This window comes from Oncorhynchus mykiss, chromosome 11, assembly GCF_013265735.2.
Source record: "Oncorhynchus mykiss isolate Arlee chromosome 11, USDA_OmykA_1.1, whole genome shotgun sequence".
Lineage (NCBI taxonomy): Eukaryota > Metazoa > Chordata > Actinopteri > Salmoniformes > Salmonidae > Oncorhynchus > Oncorhynchus mykiss.
In genome coordinates this window covers 9274727-9297951 of record NC_048575.1, presented here as the reverse complement: position 1 = coordinate 9297951, position 23225 = coordinate 9274727, and the positions used below count along the sequence as shown (strand labels likewise).

The window sequence follows — 23225 nt, the reverse complement described above, 5'->3', positions numbered from 1 at the left end:
GGGCGGCCCTCTCTTGGCAGGTTTGTTGTGGTGCCATATTCTTTAAATTTTTAAATAATGGATTTAATGGTTCTTCGTAGGATGTTCAAAGTTTCGGATATTCTTTTATAACCCAACCCTGATCTGTACTTCTCCACAACTTTGTCCCTGACCTGTTTGGAGAGCTCCTTGGTCTTCATAGTGCTGCTTGCTTAGTGGTGTTGCAGACTCTGGGGCCTTTCAGAACAGGTGTATATATACTGAGATCATGTGACACTTAAACTCCACCTGTGTGCAATCTAACTAATTATGTGACTTCTGAAGGTAATTGGTTACACCAGATCTTATTTAGGGGCTTCATAGCAAAGGGGGTGAATACATGTGCACGCACCACTTTTCAGTTTACATTTTTTTTAAATTTCACTTCACCCATTTGGACTATTCTGTGTACGTCCATTACACAAAATCTAAATAAAAATCTACTTAAATTACAGGTTGTAATGCAACAAAATAGGAATAACGCCAAAGGGGGTGAATACTTTTGCAAGGCACTGTATATACACATATAAGATGGATTTGAGTAGGTGATGTAACTAGTAGTTACTGATTGTGGGCTGAAAGCTGTTGACAGAATAAAAGAGAATGAATAAAACAAATACAAAAAATGGGAAGACATGTTAGTAGATGTGATCGCTGAACCCAGCAGAAGCTATTAGATAAGTGTGTTGAGTGTTTATCTATCAGCAAGCATATGATGCCAATTGTATCCGATGTAAATAAAATATAACAAAAATTGCCATTATAATCCTGTCATTTAGGCACAAAAGAAGAACTGGAATCTCCACACGAGTGCATTGTGGTAGATTGGTCCGATTCACAAAACCACCTTACTAAGCATGATGGGGAGCGCTCTGAATGAGGGACAGTGGAGAGAGAAACAATGGTACAGAGGGGGGGGAAAGGGGCTTGACAACACGTGAGGGGAAAGGCAGAGAACAGTGCGTGACACTGACAAGTCTGAGAAAAAGGAATTTATCATGAATTCAGTTCATTGCTTCACACTCAATACTAGTCAAGCCAGTTGAACAAATGTGTGGTAAAAGGGGGACAGCAGAAAATAGATGGAGGTTCTCAGTTACAACAAGGTTAAACCAGTATCAGACTAAAAATAAACAAACAAAAACATACTAGTAACACACAAAAAATGAAATAACTTCTAAAAAGCACAGACAATATAAATTAAAAAGTGAGAACTATGAACAGAACCTCTGAATAATGATAGAATCCTAATAGTAGAATGGTTCAAGTGCAGGAGTTTGCAGGTTTACCCAATTTGAACGTGTTCCAACTACTGTCCCACTTGTCATATGTAGTAACACAAATCCTACAATTCGCTGGCTTTGACTGGCATGGAATAGCTGGTTGACGTGGTGTGCTAGGATTGGCTAACGGCCCCTGTCAGCTTCATCTTCTGCTCAGCGGGAAGTGACTTCATGGCGACCTCGAATTCCTTGGAGTGACGCTGAGCGACGTCTCGGAGCAGCATGACCAGTGTGTTCTGGGTTTCTGGAAGACAAAGACCTACGTTGTTAATACATTGTTAGAACGTTGTTATCCACATAAGACAACATTTCTACACAACAAGGTGAGGAAACCTGTCAGGATTTAAAGCTCTCGCCTGTGTCAAGATCCTTGGTTCCCAGGACGTGGCTGGAAGCAGATACTATTGGCTTAATTTGACTCAGGACCTGAGGAGACAACATAAATATTAATATACAAACAGATGGGTATGTAACAGCACAATCAGATTAGTCAACATGATGGAAGAACGCCACTGAAGATCAGCGTACCAGTGCAGGGTTCTGAGAGTAGAGCATGGCCAAGCAGCTGTACACAGTCTTATTCTCCTCCATGTCTTCCTTCAGAGGGAGGCGAGCCAGGAGGGCAGGGAACACCTATGACAGGCAGAGTTAGCTAAGTGAGCATCACTGAGTAACAATCAGTTCATCAACTCATGCGTCTGTATGTCAAAAAGCATGTGGAAAACACGTACATTGTAAATCTAATGTACAGCATTTGGGACATTAAAGAACTGGAGACAAGGCTACAGACACAGGTCGCAGATATTCTCAAGAGGGTCCCAATCCTAACATCAGAGCCACTCAAACTTCTACACAAATCTTTGAGTCATGCACAAACCTCAAGGTAGGCAGTGGCCCGGTATTACATCCCATGAATGAACGTGCATATACAGTACCTGTTCCAGAGGGACACCCTCCATGTTGCTCATGATCATCCTGCAGAGGGCAGCACACAGGTTGTCAATCACCCTCCTGTCCTGTTCTTTGGACAGCAGGTTGGAGAAGAGGGACAGCATCATGGGGTAGTCTCTGGGAGGGACAGGAGTTGAGGAAAATACCCTGGTCTTCTGGGACAGGTCAGTAACATAGTAATAGAATCTACTGATCTGGTCAGGGCTGGTCAATGTGTCTAGCTTCTCATCAGAACCATAGCACGGTTATCAGTGATCCATCCTGAACACGCACACATACACTTCATTATTATTGAGGGATACTGTGCGACGAGGGGTCCAGCAGCCTGGGCCAGTGCTCCCAGTGCGAACACGCTGTTGTTGCGAACCTCACTGTCGCTGTCTCTCACCCCAGCCACTAGGACAGGCAGCAGCTTATTGGACAGTTTGCCGGCACAGGCCCTGCCCCCAGATACGTTGACGAGGGATTGCAGGATCTCTCCGAGCGTGCCCACGGAGAATGAACGGTCGGCCACTGTGTAAGACAACTTCTACAGAGGAGGAGGAATAAATCCACTCATTCAATACATATAACTACATTTAACTACATCTCTAAATAAAAGGTTTATTCTTTCTGTGCTTATGGCGACTTTTTTTGCAAACTCAAAATAAAACTTTAATTGAGGAAATTGTAAAATTTCAACCAAAAATGAACTAGGAATTAGGTCTATTTATCTCTATATTGATGGCTTGTCAACTAGAGTAAATGACTTGTGTTAAGGGAGAAAAGGTGTGGTGATGGTTGTGTTACTCACAGCCTTGTTCATGATGAGCGGCAGCAGCTCGTTGAGATAGGGCTGGAAGGTCTCCGCTGGGACGGCAGAGGCTAGCAAGGGGATCCCCTCGCCGGCAAACTCCTGCAGCATGGCATCATACTCCGCCTAGAACGTTCACATCATACACCTGAAAGTACAGCCAATCCTGCCGGTGATGGACAGAGTGGTAAAAGAAAGAGAGGAAGTCTCACCTGCTGCTCGTCATCATCTGCCTCGTCTCCTCCTCCGTCCTGACAGACAGTCTGTAGAGAGACGGGGGGGGGGGGGGGTCAATGGCTTATCAGAATGTTTTCCTATTTTACTGTAGACATTTTAGGCTAACGCACTATAGTCCACTGGAACATAAACAGATAAAAATACACCTTATGGAACAGTGGGGACTGTGAAGAGACACACAGACACATGCACGATTTCATACACACTCCACACACACATGGATTCTGTGTTGTAGATATGTGGTAGGACAGTAGTGGCCTGACGGAACACAATGTGTTGTGAAATCTAATGTTATTTTAATTGCATATAACTGCCTTAATTTAGCTGGACACCAGGAAGAGTAGCTGCTGCCTTGGCAGGAACTAATGGGGATCCTTAATAAACCCCAGGAAGAGTAGCTGCTGCCTTGGCAGGAACTAATGGGGATCCTTAATAAACCCCAGGAAGAGTAGCTGCTGCCTTGGCAGGAACTAATGGGGATCCATAATAAACCCCAGGAAGAGTAGCTGCTGCCTTGGCAGGAACTAATGGGGATCCTTAATAAACCCCAGGAAGAGTAGCTGCTGCCTTGGCAGGAACTAATGGGGATCCTTAATAAACCCCAGGAAGAGTAGCTGCTGTCTTGACAGGAACTAATGGGGATCCTTAATAAATACAAACACATATCCTGATTTCAGATATCCTAAATGAATTAATCTGGGAAACCCAGCTCAGGCCCAGCTTGGTTGGTCTGGGCTCACCCTCTTCTTGAGCACGTCTCGGATGGCCTGGCTGATCTCCTGCAGGCGCCCGGGGCTCTGCAGTGCCTCCCCCTGGCAGGCCTTCAGCACAGCGTTCATGGCCTCCAGCACGCCCATCACCACATGGCGCTCACGCTCACTATGGACCGCCTCCAGGAAGCTTGGCAGCACCACCCCCAGCAGCTTCTGCAGGGCTGGACGGAGGAAGAGAAGCATAACTCCATTTTTTGTTTCAGAGAGGTAGAAAGAGAGAGAGGTATAAAGAGAAAGAAAGGTATAGATAGAGAGGAATAGAGAGAGAGGTATAAATAGTAAGGTAGAGCGAGAGAGGTATAAAAAATAAAAATAAATATTGGTCACATATACGTGTTTAGCAGAGAGGTATAAAGAGAGAGGAATAGAGATATATAAGAGAAGAGAAAGAGCAAGAGAGGTATAGATAAACACACACAGTATCAGTCAAAAGTTTGGACACCTACTCAAGGGTTTTTCTTCATTTTTACTATTTTCTACATTGTACAATAATAACAAAGACATCAAAACTATGAAATAACACATGGAATCATGTAGTAAAAAAAAAAAAAAAATGTGCCTTGATGACAGCTGTGCACTCTCTTGGCATTCTCTCAACCAGCTTCACCTGGAATGCTTTTCCAACAGTCTTGAAGGAGTTCCCACATATGCCGAGCGCTTTCCCTTCACTCGGTCCAACTCATCCCAAACCATCTCAATTGGGTTGAGATCAGGTGATTGTAGAGGCCAGGTCATCTGGTGCAGCACTCCATCACTCTCTTTCTTGGTCAAATAGCCCTTACACAGCCTGGAGGTGTGTTGGTCATTGTCCTGTTGGAAAACAAATAATAGTCCCACTAAGCGCAAACCATATGGGATGGAGTATCGCTGCAGAATGCTGTGATAACCATGCTGCTTAAGTGTGCCTCGAAATTCTTAATAAATCACTGACCCCGTCACCAGCAAAGCACCCCCGCACCATCACACCTCCATGCTTCACGGTGGGAACTACACATGCGGAGATCATCCGTTCACCTACGCTGTGTCTCACAAAGACAACGTGGTTGGCACCGAAAACCTCAAATTTGGAATCAGACCAAAGGACAGATTTCCATCCGTTGCCTTTTAGTGGTGGTTTCTTTGCAGCAATTTGACCATGAAGGCCTGATTCACGCAGTCTCCTCTGAACAGTTGATGTTGAGATGTGTTACTTGAACTCTGTGAAGAATTTATTTGGGCTGCAATTTCTGAGGCTGGTAACTAACGAACGTATCCTCTGCATTAGAGGTAACTCTGGGTCTTCCTTTCCTGTGGCGGTCGTCATGAGAACCAGTTTCATCATAACGCTTGATGGTTTTTACGACTGCGCTTGAAGAAACTTTCAAAGTCCTTGAAATTTTCCGGATTGACTGACCTTCGTGTCTTAGAAGGAAAGAAATGCCACAAATGAACTTTTAACAAGGCGCAGCTGTTAATTGAAATGCATGAAGCTGGTTGAGAGAATGCCAAGAGTGTGCAAAGCTGTCATCAAGGGTGGCTACTTAGAAGAATCTAAAATATATTTTGATTTGTTTAACACTTTTTTGGTTACTACATGATTCCATATGTGTTATTTCATAGTTTTGATGTCTTCACTATTATTCTACAATGTAGAAAATAGTAAAAAATAAAGAAAAAGCCCTGAATTAGTAGGTGTGTCCAAATGTTTGACTGGTACTGTATGTGATGTGCGCTGAGAGAGAGAGTGCGAGCAAGAGAGAGATACCCTGGTGGTCGGCCTCAGTGGGATTCTCCTGCCACACTTTGTGCTGAGCTCGGCAGAACTGGCCCATGGCCACGAAGGCAGCCCTGCGCACATCCTCGTGGGGAAACTGAGGGGAGGGGGACACAGAATGCATGGTCAGAGAAACAAATGCTAACCCCCATACACACTGACCGAATGCCCTTCATGGCTCATTACACAGAAGGAGGGGGTGGATGAGCAGTGCTACAGTGCTTACATCACGCAGCTCATAGACCTGCTGAAAGCTGGACTCCAGGAAAGGCTGGAAGGCAGCACTGAAGGGGTGAACAGGAAAGAAAAGGACATCAGTAACTAATGGACTTGACGCTGTCCCAGTGCTCAAAGTGCTAACATTGTATATGAGGGGAAATACACTACATGACCAAAAGTATGTGGACACCCACTCATCGAACAGGTCAGGTACAGGCCAGCCAAGTTCTTCCACACCAATCTTGACAAACCATTTCTGTATGGACCTGGCTTTGTGCACGGGGGTATTGTCATGCTGAAACAGAAAAGGGCCTTACCCAAACTGTTGCCACAAAGTTGGAAGCAAAGAATCGTCTAGAATATCATTGTATGCTGTAGCGTTAAGATTTCCCTTCACTGGAACTAAGCGGCCTAGCCCGAACCACGAAAACAGTCCCAGACCATTATTCCTCCACAGTTGGCACTATGCATTGGGGCAGGTAGCGTTCTCCTGGCATCCGCCAAACCCAGATTTGTCCGTCGGACTGCCAGAACCAATTTCATGAAGCTCCCGACGAACAGTTTTTGTGCTGATGTTGCTTCTAGAGGCAGTTTGGAACTCGGTAGTGAATGTTGCAACTGACAGATGATTTTTTACACGGTGCGTTCTTCAGCACTCGGCGGTCCCGTTCTGTGAGCTTGTGTGGCCTACCACTTCACGGCTGAGCCGTTGTTGCTCCTAGACATTTTCACTTCACAATAACAGCACTTACAGTTAACATGGAAGCTCTAGCAGGGCAGAAATATGACAAACTGACTTGTTGGAAAAGTGGCATTCTATGATGGTGTCACGTTGAAAGTCACTGAGTTCTTCAGTAAGGCCATTCTACTGCCAATGTTTGTCTATGGAGATTTCATGGCTGTGTACTAGATTTTATACACCTGTTTGTGGCTGAAATAGCCAAATCCACTAAGTTGAAGGGGTGTCCACATACTTTTGTATATATAGTGTATATATAGCATAAGAATGAATATATAACCTTTTTTAAATTTTATTCAACAGAACATTTCAGTTGCTGGGAAGTGAAACGATTGTATACCAGGTTTCCCAGCACAGAGAGGAATGGAGACCAACAATGCCAGATGTCGAATTGCTCATGCACTGACTAATGAACAGTGGAACCAGAGTAGTGGCTGGCTGCTGATACCATGCAGTCCTGAATGAATATAGAGCCTTAATGGTCTGTGACAACCACCACCAAAGATGTCTATGCTCTCGAGTCTTTACCCGGTGTTGAAGGCAATCTCTCCCAGGGCGTCACAGGTGTCCTCCTTCTCATCAATGTAGGCGTTTTCTACACTGAACCTGGGGAATGAAGTGAGAGCACAGAGGTTAGGATGGGGGACGGAGAGGTCCCTCTGCCTAGCTCAGTGCCAGGGAAAACAATGGTTACCATTGACATCTTTTATGAGAGCTGCCTTGAAAGGCTGCTTTAGGGAGCCTTTGCATTGTGTATGAACATCAAACATCACAAGATCATCATCAACATCTCAGACATACCCGGCGATGTCTGGGTCCACGTTGTCAGTCCCCTCCTCGTCCAAAATGGTGTCTCCCTGAGCCTCGTCGTCATCATCGTCATCCAGCAGGACAAACGTCTTGTCCTCCTCAAGGTGAGCCTGATCATGGAGAAAAGAAAGAGTTCAGAGGATAAATTCTTCCAGACATGATGGATGTGCATATCATGATACCAGGATCAACTCCATTTCAATTCAGTCCATTGAAAATGTCATTACGTATCTATGTGGACTTTTCATTCATGCATTTCATGTCACGTCCTGAATTGGCTGAGTTGAAATGGAATACACCGCCACGTCCTGAGTGGTGTGAATAGGAAGGGTTTGGAGCCATAAAGCCCATTGACTGACCGTGACTCCCTCTGTGGACTTGAGAGACAGAAGCATGATGGTGGTGATGGCAGTGAGGTGTGGGTTCAGACAGTCTGGACTCACTGTGGACACAGCCGAAAACAGGCTGTACCTGCACACACCGAGAGAAAGGCAGAGAGTTGGGCGATATACAAACTAATCTACAAGTCAGAAAACAGCCATGCACTCTGAAAGCCCACCCCAAAAAAGGTTGGCAGGACTTCTACTAGAGAGTAGCAGTATCTGGCACACAAACTCCCGTTAACTACGTACGTGCAGCGGCGCAGGTCTGGGTCATCGATAGCGTTGGTGAGATTGAGTCCCAGCTGAACACACTCTGCAGCCAGGGGGCTGAACACCTCCTTACCTATGGTGCGGGCCAGCACTGACAGAGTATCTGAAAGGACAATGTATACCCATCAATCCCCATTCACAGGTGACTCATAGTTCATTCATCTTGTTTACACAAGACGGGTTCCGGTAGCTCAGTTAGTTGGAGCATAGTGCTATGAAATATAAGAGTTTAAAGTTAGAAACCTACCGGGGCCACATATAGTAGACTGTCAAGTCTAAGCTGTCAGTCATATTGACTAAAAGTGTCTGCTGAACGACCACATCAAACTGACTAAGCCTTAGAGATAGTTAACCTACCCAGAGCCTGTGTCTGCAGAGACCTCATCTCATCCCTGGTGTCAGTGAGGAAGCCCTTCAGACTCTCAATGACAGGCAGGAAGTAAGGAACTAGCTTCTCTTTGGCTGCATTGGCTGAAAGGAAGAGAGCAGTTAACACAGTTAGAGATGTACACACCACTTGCATCTCAACAGTCTCAAGTGGCTTCCTCTACTACTGTCCTCTCCATCTGCACTGATCTGAAAACAGTTTTTAAAACAACTGGGACTACCTTTTAGCTTTCAGACCAGTGTGGATGAAGGAAGACACAAGCGCTACATTATTGAGATGTAACATGCTCTATTGAAAGGCCTTTTGCTGGGTGTTACCTATAGCTCCTATAGCACTGACAGCCAGCTCTTTGAGCTTCAGGTTCTCTGCGTTGCTGAGGGCAGACATGGTCTCCATCAGGGTGGGCAGGTAGGGCTCAATCTCTGAACCTGATAGGGGATGGAACACCGTTAGTGAAAATATCAGCACAGAACAGAGATGATGACAAATTCAACCTCATCTTATTTGTACATTGAAAGTAGTCTGGGGACGAGACTAAAAAACAAGAGAGTCATCGACTGAATATTTGTTTACCTAGCTACAGTTTAGCATTTTATTATCTGAGTATAGAACAGAACAGAATCAAATAATAACAAGAGAGATGGTTATGGATCAGGATAAGGTGAATGGGAGGATCCTCACCCAGGTTTTCCAGGAAGTTCTCCAGGGCGTAGAAGGCCTTGGTGACGTGTCCGATCTTGGCCTGGTTCAGAGCAGACATGTAGCCCAGCAACAGTGGCATCAGCTCAGCACAGTACTTACTGACCTCAGGCTGCAGGTGCTCAGAAAACTGTCCCAGGGCAAAGAGGCCGGCGCTGCGGACCACTTGGTTACTGTCTGACAGACTCTGGCACACCGTCTGCAACATGGACGACAGCATCCTGACAGACAGAGTGGGATTAGCAGGAAAAATACAATCTCTCCATTTGAATAAGAGGAAAAATAAAAACCATGACTGTGGTTTATATCTACATTTAAAAAAAAAAAAAGTTGTACCTTTATTTAACTAGGCAAGTCAGTTAAGAACAAATTCTTATTTACAATGACGGCCTAGGAACAGTGGGTTAACTGCCTGTTCAGGGGCAGAATGAAAGATTTGGTACCTTGTCAGCTCAGGGATTTGAACTTACAACCTTCCGGTTACTAGTCCAACACTCTAACCACTAGGCTACCCTGCCACACATTGCCAAATGTAAACCTTTAAAAAAAACTAATTTTTTTTGACACGGAGCCACTAAATAGACATCAGAAACAGCATTGCTCAGGGGACTCACTTGGTCCTTATGTGGTCGGCACAGCCCTCGGCCAGCACTGCCAGACACATCAGGCCAGCTTTCCTCTCATAGGGGTTATCACTGGCCAGACATGCTTGAGTCAGCGGCATCTGATGGACACACCATGGGTCAGACATACATACTTACTAAAACCATATGTACTTCTATGCATGGAAATTGGTGTACCTCTCAGTACAAGACCGCAAATTAGTTTTAAATACTGATGCTACAATCCTACCGCTATGTCACAGAGATGATAATAATATGAATTGAAATGACTGATTGGCAGGCAAATGATGTATGAAGCAAGTGAGTGTGTTCACTAACCAGTTGGTGGAATAGTTTCTCAGGGGGCATGTGAAGAGCCATGGTGTCAATAACCTGCAAACAAAAATACATTCTATTTCAAACACGCTCTCCGAAAAAACATCACCTGTTTTCTGTGCATGATATATTTTCTGTGCATTATATACACAGTTCAACAACAGAGAAGGGAAGTTTACCTGAGCAGCAAAGTGTTTGGGACTCTCGTTGTCAGTGTCGTCCTCATTGCTGTTCTCCTCGTCCTCAGGGTCCTCCTCCCCAGGTGGTGGCGCTGCACTAAGCACGGGGAACACCGTCTGCAGGATGGGATTGAGCAGCTTCTGCTTTAACACTGTCTGAAGGGGAGAGAGAGAACAACCCAGCATACATCACTTGACAAGCTCCACATATTTTAACTGACAAAAGGAGAAAGGCTCATCTCTATGGTTTAGTGGCTTCCTCTCCTTCTCTGAAAACACAGGCTAGGGAATTTGCATTCACCTGTCCATTTATTTAGTGAGATGGGGAAAGGAGACAAGGGATGACGCCACTTGAGAGCGACTATTGACATATACCTCAGTTTAAGGACAAGAGGGCTCACTGGAGGGTGAATCTAGGCCAGGGCATCCATTTTATAACTGGTGACTTTACCTTGCTCTTGAGACGAATGAGAAAAGCAATGCAGGACAGAGCCTTCACACGCAGGGAGTCAGTCAGTGTAGTGTCTGCACTGACCTGAGACACACATACACACATTTCATTGTCAATAAGACAAACCATCACTTTTCCTACAATGGCATGTAAGCAAAAAGTCATTAGAAATATTTTTTAGAAGCTCCTTGTTCTCACCTCCAAGCAGAAGTGGACAATTTCAGTGATGTGTGGGACCATGATGGACACCTCACTCTCCATCAGCTCATCGAACACCTCCATGGCCTCACTGGCCTGATCCTGGTCAACACATAGAAACAGTCTAATAACACCTCACTGGCCTGATCCTGGTCAACACATAGAAACAGTCTAATAACACCTCACTGGCCTGATCCTGGTCAACACATAGAAACAGTCTAATAACACCACCATGGCCTCACTGGCCTGATCAACACATACAATAACTCAATCAAGGGACAATAGTGTTTTTCAACAGTCATCCCTGAAGACTGGTGCAGTCACCAGTGGTGCTAGTGGGGGCTGACATAATGAACTATTCCCTACCTGGTCTGCCTTGATGAGGTGTCTGAGAGCAATGATCAGTGTTGGGATGAGGGAGCGCATTAGGTTCTGAAAGACAAGACATTTCATTTCAACACAGCAACGAAGGAAACTGGTAGACTAAAACCTCTGTTCACTCCAAAAGGACATCAAATAGATAAGATTGTGGCCTCACCATCTCTTCTGTGCCAGTGTAGGCAGTCATAGCGGTGAGGGTGAGGATGCTGTAGTACATGGCTGTGGGGTTGTCCAGGTCTTGCAGCACGGTGCCAAACAGCTGCAGCAGTTGGCGATAGTGGGGCTTGAAGGGCTCCGGATTGGACTCCACCACTTTGCTGAGCAAGAGTAGACCCACCTGAGGGAGACATTTTGATCAATGCATATTCTGACCAATCAGTGAGCAACCATCAAAAGCGCCGGTCAAATCCATGTAAAGCCCAACCTCTCGATGTTCACGTTGTCAGGACAAGCCAACTGAAGCCTACCTTTTATATACAAAGATGTTGCAGTTTTTTTGTTCTATCTAAAGTAGCTGATACCTGTCTGTCCATTGGGTTGTTGCTCTTGGTGGACTGGTTGAGGAGTGTGAATAGAGCAGGCCAGCGGTCTGGCGTCTCGTGTTTGACCATCACTGCGCTGAGCTGCGAGAGGGAGTGGCGTACTGTGTGTCTGGAAACAGAGACAGGGGTTATTGTCAAGTTCAAATGTAACAAGTTTCATCGGTGTGTATGGATGAGTTAGTGGTTACGGTCCGATATAGGTTATAGCTATCTGTTTGATAATCCATTGATATTCTAATAAATCGCGTTTTCCACCTCAAAATAAAATATGTGACAGTGTGTTTTTATGTAAAGGATAAAATATGCTTACTCTGTCTCCTGCTGGAAGGCTTGCAGGACCACTGCTTTCAAACTATGAAGCAAAAAAAAAAAAAAAAACATATCAAATACAATAGAAATGTTTAAAAAATAATGCTCAGTGGGAATTCATTCAACAGTCCAAATACAGAGGACTTGAAAATGACTGATTGGGGGGGGGGGATTGGACAACAAAGGGCAGCCAACCTCTCTCTGTGATCAGGGCCAATCTTCTTCCAATGCTTCTTCACTCTCATCCGCAACATTACTGCAGCTGACTGGCGGATCTGATGAGAAGGGGGAGCAACAATTAATTCACTGATGAGAGTCAGCGATAAGCCGCACAAAGATAACAACTCATGCAAGGCCCTGGGTTCAACACATCTGGTATCTTCACACAGATGATAGGTGTTAGTGTAACCCATGTGTCACCTACATACCTGTGAGTTCTGGGACCCGGTCATGACAGCACACAACGCTGGGATGATGGCTGGGTCTTTAAAAGCCAGCTTCAGCTGGGCGGTGGCCTGTAGGAGGATTTTTTTTTGGATATGGTTGAATACTGACTGAAATATAGTAAGCTAGCCAGCCAGCTAAAACGTTAGTGAACTGTCAAGTTTATAAAGTGAGACAGACCATGTAGGAAAATAATTGTGTGTTAGCCACACTCGTTCGTGACATAATTTGGCTTGCTAATAGTTGTCCATTTTTATAACTAAACGTTAACAGTTTGATAGCCCGTTGGTGCTTGTTATCAAAGCATGCCAGGGTAAGTGTCAACCACAATTTCATAGGCTAAATCAGGAGAGTCTTTACCTGCTGAATAATCGCATTGTCAGGCTGCGTGAGCTGTAAGAGAATCTGCTCTAGTTCCCCAGACATCTTGGCTCTTCCAAAATCTCAGTGTTTCTGAGATGTTATTATTCAAAATGATGCGCAAACTGTCACGCTAAAACATGACCCTTTGACAGGCATAAACTGGGAGAACGGTCTGAATGGTCAAAGTATAGCCAGTTTGCTAACTCGACTAATATGTCAACAAATTATCTGTAGCTAGTTAACAACTCTGCTAGCTATTAGCGTATCAAAACATATCTATGGATACATTTTCTCCTCCGCCGATTTATAGGAACCCCAAAATAGGCGACGGTTGGGTTTCGAATCCCAGTCTGGTTCGTTCTATCACAATGCCACGCGGCACAGAACCAACTCAGGGAGTGTTCCACGTGAACAGGCTCGTTAAAGGGCCACATTCTGGAACGCCGTTTTGGGTAAAAAAAAATAAAAAAAGATACAAGTCAAATAACACTATTTGACGTGTCAAATAAGCTTGTTGACCACCCAGGACTTGAATATGACTGCACGTCACATAATTTAACGAATTCATACATTTAAAAAAAATTTTTTAATAGTTATTACACATTGATTACACTATCACTCGTATTTAATATGTCACAACGATTCATCGATACGTATGCTAAAGTTGAATCGAGCACCTACAGTGCTGGTCATAAAAAGAGCTAGCTAGCTCATGGATGCAAACAATGTTCATCCCCAAAAGCATAGCAAAAACGACAATCTGTTTCAGTAGCTATATAGTTAGCTAGCTAACTATATAGCTAGGGGTCATCTAAAATAACCCTAATTTATAAGACAGTTCTTATTTGATTAGACCCATCTATGTGAAGCTAGCCACAATAAGGATTAACCACAATAGTGGACTTTGCAGTTAGCCTTCAAAATAAAATTATGTCATTGGCAAATAAAATACAAATAGTAGAATTATGCCATAATTGAATAGATCATGCTAAACGAGGTTGGAGTATTATATAAAATCAACAAAAAACTATTTGACAAAAATCTTTTGAAATCACACTGGATTTATTACACGTTAGAATTGCATTGGGGCCATACTTATTTCACTGCACAGCCTTACCTATGGATTGTATATCAATGACATGGGGTATCAGTCTACTCAGTGACACCCAGAGAACATTACTGTCGTAGCTCTTATTGTGGGACTCTGGAAAAAACTGTGAATTGAGAAACATTTAATGTCAACCTATGTGTATTAAACACTATTCCAGGGTAAAAACAATACTGTGACGATGTTTTGGAGTCTGATAACTCTGGAGAGGACATTGGGAAAATATTTATTGGGTATTGAGTAGACTGATACCCCATTTTATTGATCCTCAACCCTTAGGTAAAGCTGTACAGTGCAATATGAACGTCAATACACACAATAGGCTGACTGGGGAAGTGATTTCACAGTCACAGTCCTGCAATAAGAGCTACAACACTAATATTTGCGTAAACTCTTCACAGTTGTGTTCTGTGGGTGTCACCAAGTAGGCTGATACCCCATTTCATTGCTTCACATTCCAACCTTGTTTAACCTTATCTAGTCTAAATATGGCATGATTCCACCAATGGTTATCTTCTGCATCACTTTCAAATTGGTGCTTTTATTTTGAAGGCAAACCGCAAATTCCACCATTGTGCCTAATCCTTATTGTGGCTAGCTTCACAACCCGGTCCCGGTCCTAGCTGGCTGCTTATAACGTTAACTTTGGGCAACAGGGTTTAGTAGCTGGCTAGCTATTTATTTTCATAAATAAAGACCCAAACGGTGTTCCATACCACATTGAAATACATCAGCTTTACAAGTGTAGAGCGCCTGTTTTGGGGCGAAAATGATCAATATTGTTAGTGAACAAACTACCGTAGAATATTCTCGCATGAGTGCGTGTCTAATTCTACACGTTTTCAAGTTGTAAAAACGTTGTTGTAGTTGAGCATGTCTCAATTGACATGCATAGTAGTATGAGGTGACAATTCGCACCTTTTAATAAAGGTCACAAAAGAGGGAGTACCTCGTCTCACACTGACACTAAAGAAATCGATTATCGAAAAAAACAACCCCCCCCCCCCCCCCAACAAGCCTCCCACCACACCCATCTCCAAAACACACACCCCACACCTATCACCCCCCTCTGCCCAGGTAAAGATCAGTAGCTATGCCAATAGTCCCATAGTCTCAACATGATCACATATTCTCACCTCTAACTGAACAATTACAATTGCAATGCAGCCACGGAGGTAGACTAAAAACAAGCATTTGAATGGTAATTCTTGGGCCAGTTTGGTCCAGTATGTGAAAGCATTGCTAACAGGTGCTGACTATACACAGCATTTACATGTCCAGCCATTGTAGCCAATTGTAATGTCACATAAGGTGCCTGGATACAGCCTTTAGCCGTAGTATATACCACAAACCCCCGAGTTGCCTTACTGCTATTATAAACTGATTACCAAAGTAATTAGAAACAGTAAACATGTACCTGTGGTATAAGGTGCTATACACCATGGCTTTCAGCCATTTTTTTCATTTCATAGGCAGACATGTTTGGAGAACCTGGCAACTGTTAATAGCTCTACACTGAACCACACGGAATGCTTCGACCAGGATTTTTGGTAATGTCATTTTGTTGCCTGATCTGTCACTCTTGCAAAGGGGAAACAAGGCCTGGTTGTACAAATAAAGCATGTCTTATCAGAGCAAACACTGACTCGATACTTGGTTTTAGGTTGGACCTCGACAACTTGTGCGGTATTAAGAGGGCAGCAGGTGCTGCAATATTCCAATTATTTCAGAGTGGAAAGGTAGGCTAGGATTTCAGCAGCCATTTGCATTCTTGGCTGATTTGTATTTATCCCAAAGCGGTCCATGTAAAGTAAATGGAGACTAACTGTACTACAGCTGCATATTATTCACTCTATCTAGATCAGTAAGTCATTTTTAAAGTGTTAAGTTGTAATAGAAATATGTCTTTATTGAAAAGATTGTATTGACATTGGACCCAAAAATCAGTCGATGTCGACTACAGTACACAATATTGCCATAAACCCCCGAATTGCCTTATTGCTATTATAAACTGGTTACAAAAGTAATTAGAAACAGTAAACAAGTACCTGTGGTATAAGGTGTGATATACGACAGCTTTCAGCCAATCAGCATTCAGGGCTCCAACAACCCGGTTTATAATAAGTATATCTCCCTTCATTGGTGCAGCAAAACCAAACGTTCACACAATCCGATTTGAACCTTTTAACAATCAAATAAAGTTCTACCCACAAACTGCTGATAATTGATTGGCTTCAGTCACATTTGCCATAACATGCAGTTACATTTGTCTGTGTTGTTTTGGGCATCTACAAAGGATGCTAAATTAAAGTAAAATTAAAATAGCCCTATGATTTATATACTAAATGCATTTAGAATAAAAAAGCATTTAGGATACATCTTCTATTCACTTGCCCCCCCGCCAACAAGCCTCCCACCACACCCATCCCCCAAAACACACACCCCACACCTATCACACCCCACACCTATCACCTCCCTCTTCTCATTATCACATATTCTCACCACTAACTGAACAATTACAATTGCAATGCAGCCACGGAGGTAGACTAAAAACAAGCATTTGAATGGTAATTCTTGGGCCAGTTTGGTCCAGTATGTGAAAGCATTGCTACCAGGTGCTTGACTATACACAGCATTTACATGTCCAGCCATTGTAGCCAATTGTCTCCAAGTTGAACTACAAAAATCTGTATTTGAGAAGGGATAAAGGCTCAGGTAGAAAGTGATCAGTGTGTTTTGAGTTGTGCTAACTGCATTGTCAACAGCATGCTGTGAGAAACATATAGATTCATGCTTCAATTTCCACTTTTAAGCCAAATAACACAGATGCATATAGATTAAATAATGGAGTGATAATCACATCTAACCAGGTGGAGTTGTCCCCTGACCCAGGTCTATGTCCTATGTCTGGGCAAAACTAGGGAGAATAAAACATAGTCTTTAGGCTACATACTAGTCAACACATTTCTGCAGATTAAATAAATACATCTACAGCATTTCTACCACCATTGCTACACACATTTCTGTAGCCTTTCTCTACAATTCAAGCATAATGCACCACCAGCAGCCTTGATCACATTAACTGTTGAGGTCACTATTGCCTTGAGGCTACCTCCACAACAATGGGACAGCTCTGAAGAGACACTTTATGGCAGGGATGTGAGAGTATGAACATTCTGATCCAAGCCGGAAATGTAAACATGTTTGACATGTGTTATAAATTAGGCTTACACATAGAATTGATATGACTCTATGATTGAAATTTCAAATATAGAGCTAACAAATTAAAATATAAGAGAAGCAGACTGAGCAGAAAACTGTACTCATTAAACTTCAACACATTAATCAAAGGTTGTCTTTTCAAAGTGAAGAGAGGATAACATATGGGATACACGTACAGTTGCAAATATTACAAAATACTGTGACCATTAAGTGTCCACTCATTGTGTTACTTCCAATTAAAGAAACTTTTAAACTCATATGTTTTAAAATATAAAATAGTGATGATTTAATGGATATCTGATATATATGTTGGACAATGACTAATAAATTGCACCAAAATAAATCAAAAATTAAATAGTTTTTCTGAGAAAAAAATGTTGTTTTTTGCTGCTTATTTTGCTTCCTAGAATTACTAGTTCAAGAAATACATTAAAACTTGTGATTAAATTACAAAAATGTAATTTCTCCTGAACAGACCTTTCAAGGGGCGCGGCCTCAATACCGATACCTGAATGGAAGACTTGATGATTGGCTGAGACCTGACCCACACCTTGCCCTATAAACAATGACCCCCAGATTCGATGGACAGTATAATATTTTTCGAAGCAGGGGAAAGCGATATTACTACTACAACTTCGGTGTTTTCCAGCAGTCGGTAGTTAGTTGATGCTAGCTAGCTACACCAAGAAGCGTTCAAACGTCTGGAAGGTTGGCTACAGCATCCTTACTTTAGGGGGTCTTTTTGGGCATCATTGAAAAGTTTGGACATTTCTTGCTTGCAAAGAAGAGGGACTGTGGAAGCGATGGCAGATTGGAAGCTACCAGTGAGCTACAATCCATCCTACCATGCTTTTGCCTATGGTCTCATGTACCAAACAGGGCCTGAGCAAAATCATCCCAACTTCTCCGGCTGGGCAGAGGCCGTGTACAACTCTGGGGTCAGCGGCGGCTACCACCAGCAAGCTCAGCATCAATCCCCACCCAGGAATCCCGAACACAACATTGGTAATGGCAATTCCCACTACCCAGGCCCTGTCATGTATCTCGGCGACCCTCAGAGCCATACTCCGAGTGGAGGCCTTTTCATTCACCACAACCGGACTCCGTTTGATCAACCGCCGAAGGAGATCGAGCAGCCAGGTAACTACACTCAAAGAGATCCAGTGTTGCACAGATCACCAGGTAAATAACGTTAGCTAGCCATTTAGTTGTTTTGCGCAATATGGTTGAGAGCAGGTCTCTTACCGTGTATATACGGCCTACAGTACTCTAGGTAGTTTGTGCTGCATTGCTTGTTGTTTGGGGTTTTAGACTGGGTTTCTGTACAGCACTTTGAGATATCAGCTGATGTAAGAAGGGCTTTATAAATTTGATTTTGAATTGTCTATGAAGCAGACTGTTAGGTCGACATAGTGGTAGTTATTATACTTGCATTTGCTGGGTCTCTGGCGAAAGTTGCGATCTCCCTCTCAAACAAGGTCCAGGTGTTAGTGTCCGACGCCATCTTGCTAACTACATGTTTGTGCTTGTGAACCGCCAAAAGTGTCCACTCTTAACCTTTAGTCAGACTGCATGGACAATGGCGCCACCCGGTGGAACTGTTCAAATTCAACCAAGCCAAAATGCAGACTTTATGTACCGACAAGTGTAAATAACTTTCTCCTATTTTCTCGCGCAGATTCTTGGACTTCGGAGAAAATCTATCCCCAAACCAACCCTGCCACCTGGGTGAAAAGGGAGTTGGAAGAGGAGATGGAAAGTGGAAGCCCAAATGGTAGTGAGCTTGTCTCTAGCTCCTATCCAGAGAACACAAGCGTACAAATTCTGGGGAGTGAGGACAACGCCCCACCGTCTTTGCCCTTGCCTCTCCCAGAGAAAGCGGACAAGGACACCCCCAAACAAAAAGCTCGGACTGCTTTTTCAACAGGCCAGATGGATGCCCTGACCCATCGGTTTAACATGCAGAGGTACCTCTCCCCTGCTGAGATGAAGGCCCTGGCTGGACTGACGGGGCTAACTTACAAACAGGTGAGTTGATTGATTAGCCTACTGTTATGAGCGTAACCCACTCTTCACCATTGTGTCAAATCATACATTTAGCTGGTATTTACTTCAAATGTTGACTAATTATATGCATGTCTTGTAGGTAAAAACTTGGTTCCAGAATCGCAGGATGAAACTGAAAAGGCACCAGAAAGACAACGGTTGGGAATCTGCTGGGTATCCAAACCCTGGCTACCCTAACATGCCACCACGCCCTCAGGTGAGCACAATTATAATGCTGTGTAAAACTGCACAACAGACATGTTCTTTTCCTAGTTGATATGTTTGGTTATGTTGTACAATACTACATTTATCTTAAACTACAGTTATTGCTCCAGTAGTTGTCTAGCTTGTGCCCCCTGTTGGTTGGTAACAGGGGCAATAGGCTTGGACATAGTGTCTTTAAAGGCAGGGTGAAATATCTCTACACACATCAGTGCTTTAGCTTCATGCTGACTGTATGGTGATATTAACCACCATCTCTTTCTAGTTTCAGGGAGAAGCCCAAACACAGATTCTGGATCATCACTCCAACACTCAACAGTTCCAAGAGGCCATGTTCAAGAAGAGCCCCCAGCAGAACCTGCCTTACTACACAGGTGGATACCCTCAGCCATCCTCCTCTCCCTCCCAGGCCCCTGCGAGGCCCCTGGGCAACTGGCCCCTGCCACCAGCCATGAACCACTAATGGCTTCTACAGCACAGTAAGGGGCTACAACATGGACAGTGTAAAACACGACTCCAGCATCAGGTGACGACAGGAGCCCTACTCAACCCAACAGCTCCATGCGCCCCTGTTTCACAATGCTAGCCAATAATCCACAGGGGAATGTCTCAGTGGTAAATCGACTGTTATTTTTTCTAAATGTGTGGTTTGTTTGGAAGGATTAAGGTTGAGATTCAGACACAGGTTATTCTCAAATAATGCAGTGTTGGCTAATTATATCAATCCATCTTAATAATTTGTAGGTCTGTTTGGACTTTTATCCCTTATTCATATGTTTTATCTCATTGTTGCCTTATTTTTAAAAAATACCTTTCCAGAGTATTTAATATCGTTGAAGAGTTCATTGCTCCTTTTGCTTTTTTACACTCAACTCTGACAAAGTTTTTCACTGTCTGTGTTGGAAGAAGTGGCAGGCTATTTTTTTTTTTTTTTAAGCCATCACTTTTATTTAATTTTTTTTAATTTTTTTTAAGCTACACATCTGAACGTGTGACCTTTCTCTTTTTTACTTTTTTGAATTTTACCCCTTTTCTCCCATATTTTTACAAGTTATGCTTTGTTTTTGTTTTTTGGATCATAAACCCTGTTGGTTTACAGTCCACCTGTAATGAAATGATGTGGCCATGTTGGTGGGATTTACTTGTCTTTGTCTTTACACGGGGCAGTTTTCTTTCATAGGCAGACTTGTTTGGAGAACCCACCAACTGTTAAAAGCTCTACACGGAACGCTTCGACCAGGATTGTTGGTAATGTCATCTTGTTGCCTGATCTGTCACTCTTGCAAAGGGGGAACAATGACTGGTTGTACAAATAAAGCATGTCTTATCAGAGCAAACACTGACTCGATACTTGGTTTGTGTGTGTGTGTGTATATATCTCGTATTACTCGCTATATCTATCTCATTGTAATAGAACTGATCCTTCTGCCAAACCGCAAGCCTGCGTCACACTGACACATTCACGTCATACACTTTCATCCCCTTCTAGAGCCATTAACATAATTCCATGCATCCCCTTTCAGCCTTTGTGGCAGCCTGTCTGACATCTATATTTATTTTCCCCCCGCAGGAGGTCTGTACACAGCCCTCTTAGTCATTTCCAAATGCGTCTTTCCCCACTTCCTTGAGGCGATCATTGGCCTGTATGTGATTGGCTAAGCAAACACCCTTTTCACTTTGTTATTATTTGTTATAAATATTTATTATTTTATTGTGTTACTTTAGTTCATTTGGTCAAATTTTTGTTAACTCTTTCTTGAACTGCACTGTTGGTTAAGGGTTTGTAAGTAAACATTTCACGGTAAGATCTACACTTGTTGTATTCGGTGCATGTGACAAATAAAGTTTGGTTTGATTTAGCGGATGAAGTAGGTGAGCACCACCGAGATGCAGGCGCATAACAAGAGGATGATGCTACACAGGGTGTAATGCTCGCAGCCCCACATGGTGGCGAATACGTAGTACAGCTCCACTGAGATGGCACTGAGGGAGGTTAGGGCAATACGTCAGAGATACAGAATATACACTCTTTATGTTTGGGTGTTGTTCAGCGCTCTGTGACAAATTACTTTGAGCTAGCTACTAAAATCCCGATCAGAAATAGATTGCCCTGACATAGAGAAAGGGGGAGGGAGAGAAATTATTAGAAACAAGGCTATACACAATAGATGTATTGTCTGGGTGTTTTTCAGCGTTCTGTGAAAAATTACTGAGCTACTAAAAGGCCAGACCACAAATAAAATGTGATCGATTCGTTTTATACATAACAAGGGAGCTGGAGGAGGGATGGAAGGTTAGGTGGCAGGAAGGGAGGGAGTGAATGAAGGAAGGATGAAAAGGGTGGTAGCAAGGAGAGATGGGTAGAGAGAGGGAAGAAGGGAGAGAAGAGGAGGGAGGGAGGGGGAAGAGGGCAGAGTCAGGTGCAAGCAGAGATGGAGAGCAGAGAGAGGCTTTAGGTTAATTGAAACTGAACAGTTCAAGACACTAGACACATCCTGCTGAAAATACACACATACTGTGTACATTTTTTATTGTAATTGAAACTCTACAAGAATTGACAAAAATACATGAAATGTACAATATATGGAACATTTACGAAATGTATGGCATGATTCATAAAATCAAATCGATCCCGTCACCTGAGAAGAGTCAGGAGGAAATTCCAGGCCCTGGCCATGTATCTGTGTGTAGAGGAGGATGTTCCAGACCAGGCTCTGGCCATGTATCTGTGTGTAGAGGAGGATGTTCCAGACCAGGCCCTGGCCATGTATCTGTGTGTAGAGGAGGATGTTCCAGACCAGGCCCTGGCCATGTATCTGTGTGTAGAGGAGGATGTTCCAGACCAGGCCCTGGCCATGTATCTGTGTGTTGAGGAGGATATTCCAGACCAGGCTCTGGCCATGTATCTGTGTGTAGAGGAGGATGTTCCAGACCAGGCGCTGGCCATGTATCTGTGTGTAGAGGAGGATGTTCCAGACCAGGCGCTGGCCATGTATCTGTGTGTAGAGGAGGATATTCCAGACCAGGCTCTGGCCATGTATCTGTGTGTAGAGGAGGATATCCCAGACCAGGCTCTGGCCATGTATCTGTGTGTAGAGGAGGATATTCCAGACCAGGCTCTGGCCATGTATCTGTGTGTAGAGGAGGATATTCCAGACCAGGTTCTGGCCATGTATCTGTGTGTAGAGAGTATATTCCAGACCAGGCTCTGGCCATGTATCTGTGTGTAGAAGCTACAGGAGCAGTATCCTGGCACACAACTCGGCAATGCGTACAGCATGATGGCCGCCGAGTTGATAGCACCATGACGATGCACGTTAAACATTCCCTGCAGCGCCCTGATGATCCCTACAGCAACAACAGAAAACCCAAACATATGGCAGCAGATCCACAAGGTCTGCCATGAGAGGTGACTGTATAGTTTCCTTAAGGAAAAGAACCTTTAGTAAATCCGCTTACTCTGTGAGAGCTTCCCATGTCTGGAATACACTGCCATCAGACATACA

General features: G+C 43.6%; 2 protein-coding genes and 1 non-coding gene across 5 annotated transcripts; 1 reads left to right on the top strand and 2 right to left on the bottom strand.

The window, feature by feature from the left end:
• Positions 1 to 992: 992 nt before the first annotated feature.
• Positions 993 to 19027, bottom strand: LOC110535237 (importin-4). 2 transcript variants are annotated; one of them, XM_036934807.1, is made up of 29 exons: positions 18884 to 19027; positions 12743 to 12829; positions 12510 to 12589; positions 12316 to 12357; positions 11985 to 12114; positions 11621 to 11800; positions 11449 to 11514; positions 11083 to 11184; positions 10885 to 10968; positions 10434 to 10589; positions 10258 to 10311; positions 9931 to 10040; positions 9299 to 9537; positions 8935 to 9045; positions 8587 to 8700; positions 8209 to 8332; positions 7936 to 8047; positions 7568 to 7686; positions 7295 to 7372; positions 6035 to 6092; positions 5800 to 5905; positions 4023 to 4216; positions 3258 to 3308; positions 3046 to 3171; positions 2555 to 2781; positions 2237 to 2369; positions 1830 to 1934; positions 1658 to 1727; positions 993 to 1545 (listed from the first exon to the last, which is right to left on the bottom strand). In XM_036934807.1, the coding sequence occupies exons 1-29, from the start codon at positions 18953 to 18955 to the stop codon at positions 1415 to 1417; spliced, it is 3261 nt and encodes a 1086-aa protein (XP_036790702.1). In that variant the 5' UTR covers positions 18956 to 19027; the 3' UTR covers positions 993 to 1414. The 2 variants fall into 2 exon arrangements, with proteins under 2 accessions (XP_036790702.1, XP_036790704.1); XM_036934809.1 differs by lacking the exon at positions 18884 to 19027 and adding an exon at positions 13119 to 13536.
• Positions 7088 to 7225, bottom strand: LOC118937475. Its single transcript, XR_005034814.1, has one exon. It is a non-coding gene; the product is annotated as a small nucleolar RNA SNORA8 (small nucleolar RNA).
• On the top strand, positions 18005 to 21058 carry LOC110535236 (homeobox protein Hox-B3-like). Of its 2 annotated transcripts, none has more exons than XM_021620115.2 (4): positions 18005 to 18591; positions 19130 to 19479; positions 19598 to 19714; positions 19985 to 21058. In XM_021620115.2, exons 1-4 carry the CDS (start codon positions 18255 to 18257, stop codon positions 20180 to 20182), a joined length of 1002 nt encoding a protein of 333 aa, XP_021475790.1. In that variant the 5' UTR covers positions 18005 to 18254; the 3' UTR covers positions 20183 to 21058. The 2 variants fall into 2 exon arrangements, with proteins under 2 accessions (XP_021475790.1, XP_021475789.1); XM_021620114.2 differs by having other exon boundaries at positions 18010 to 18633.
• Positions 21059 to 23225: the final 2167 nt, after the last annotated feature.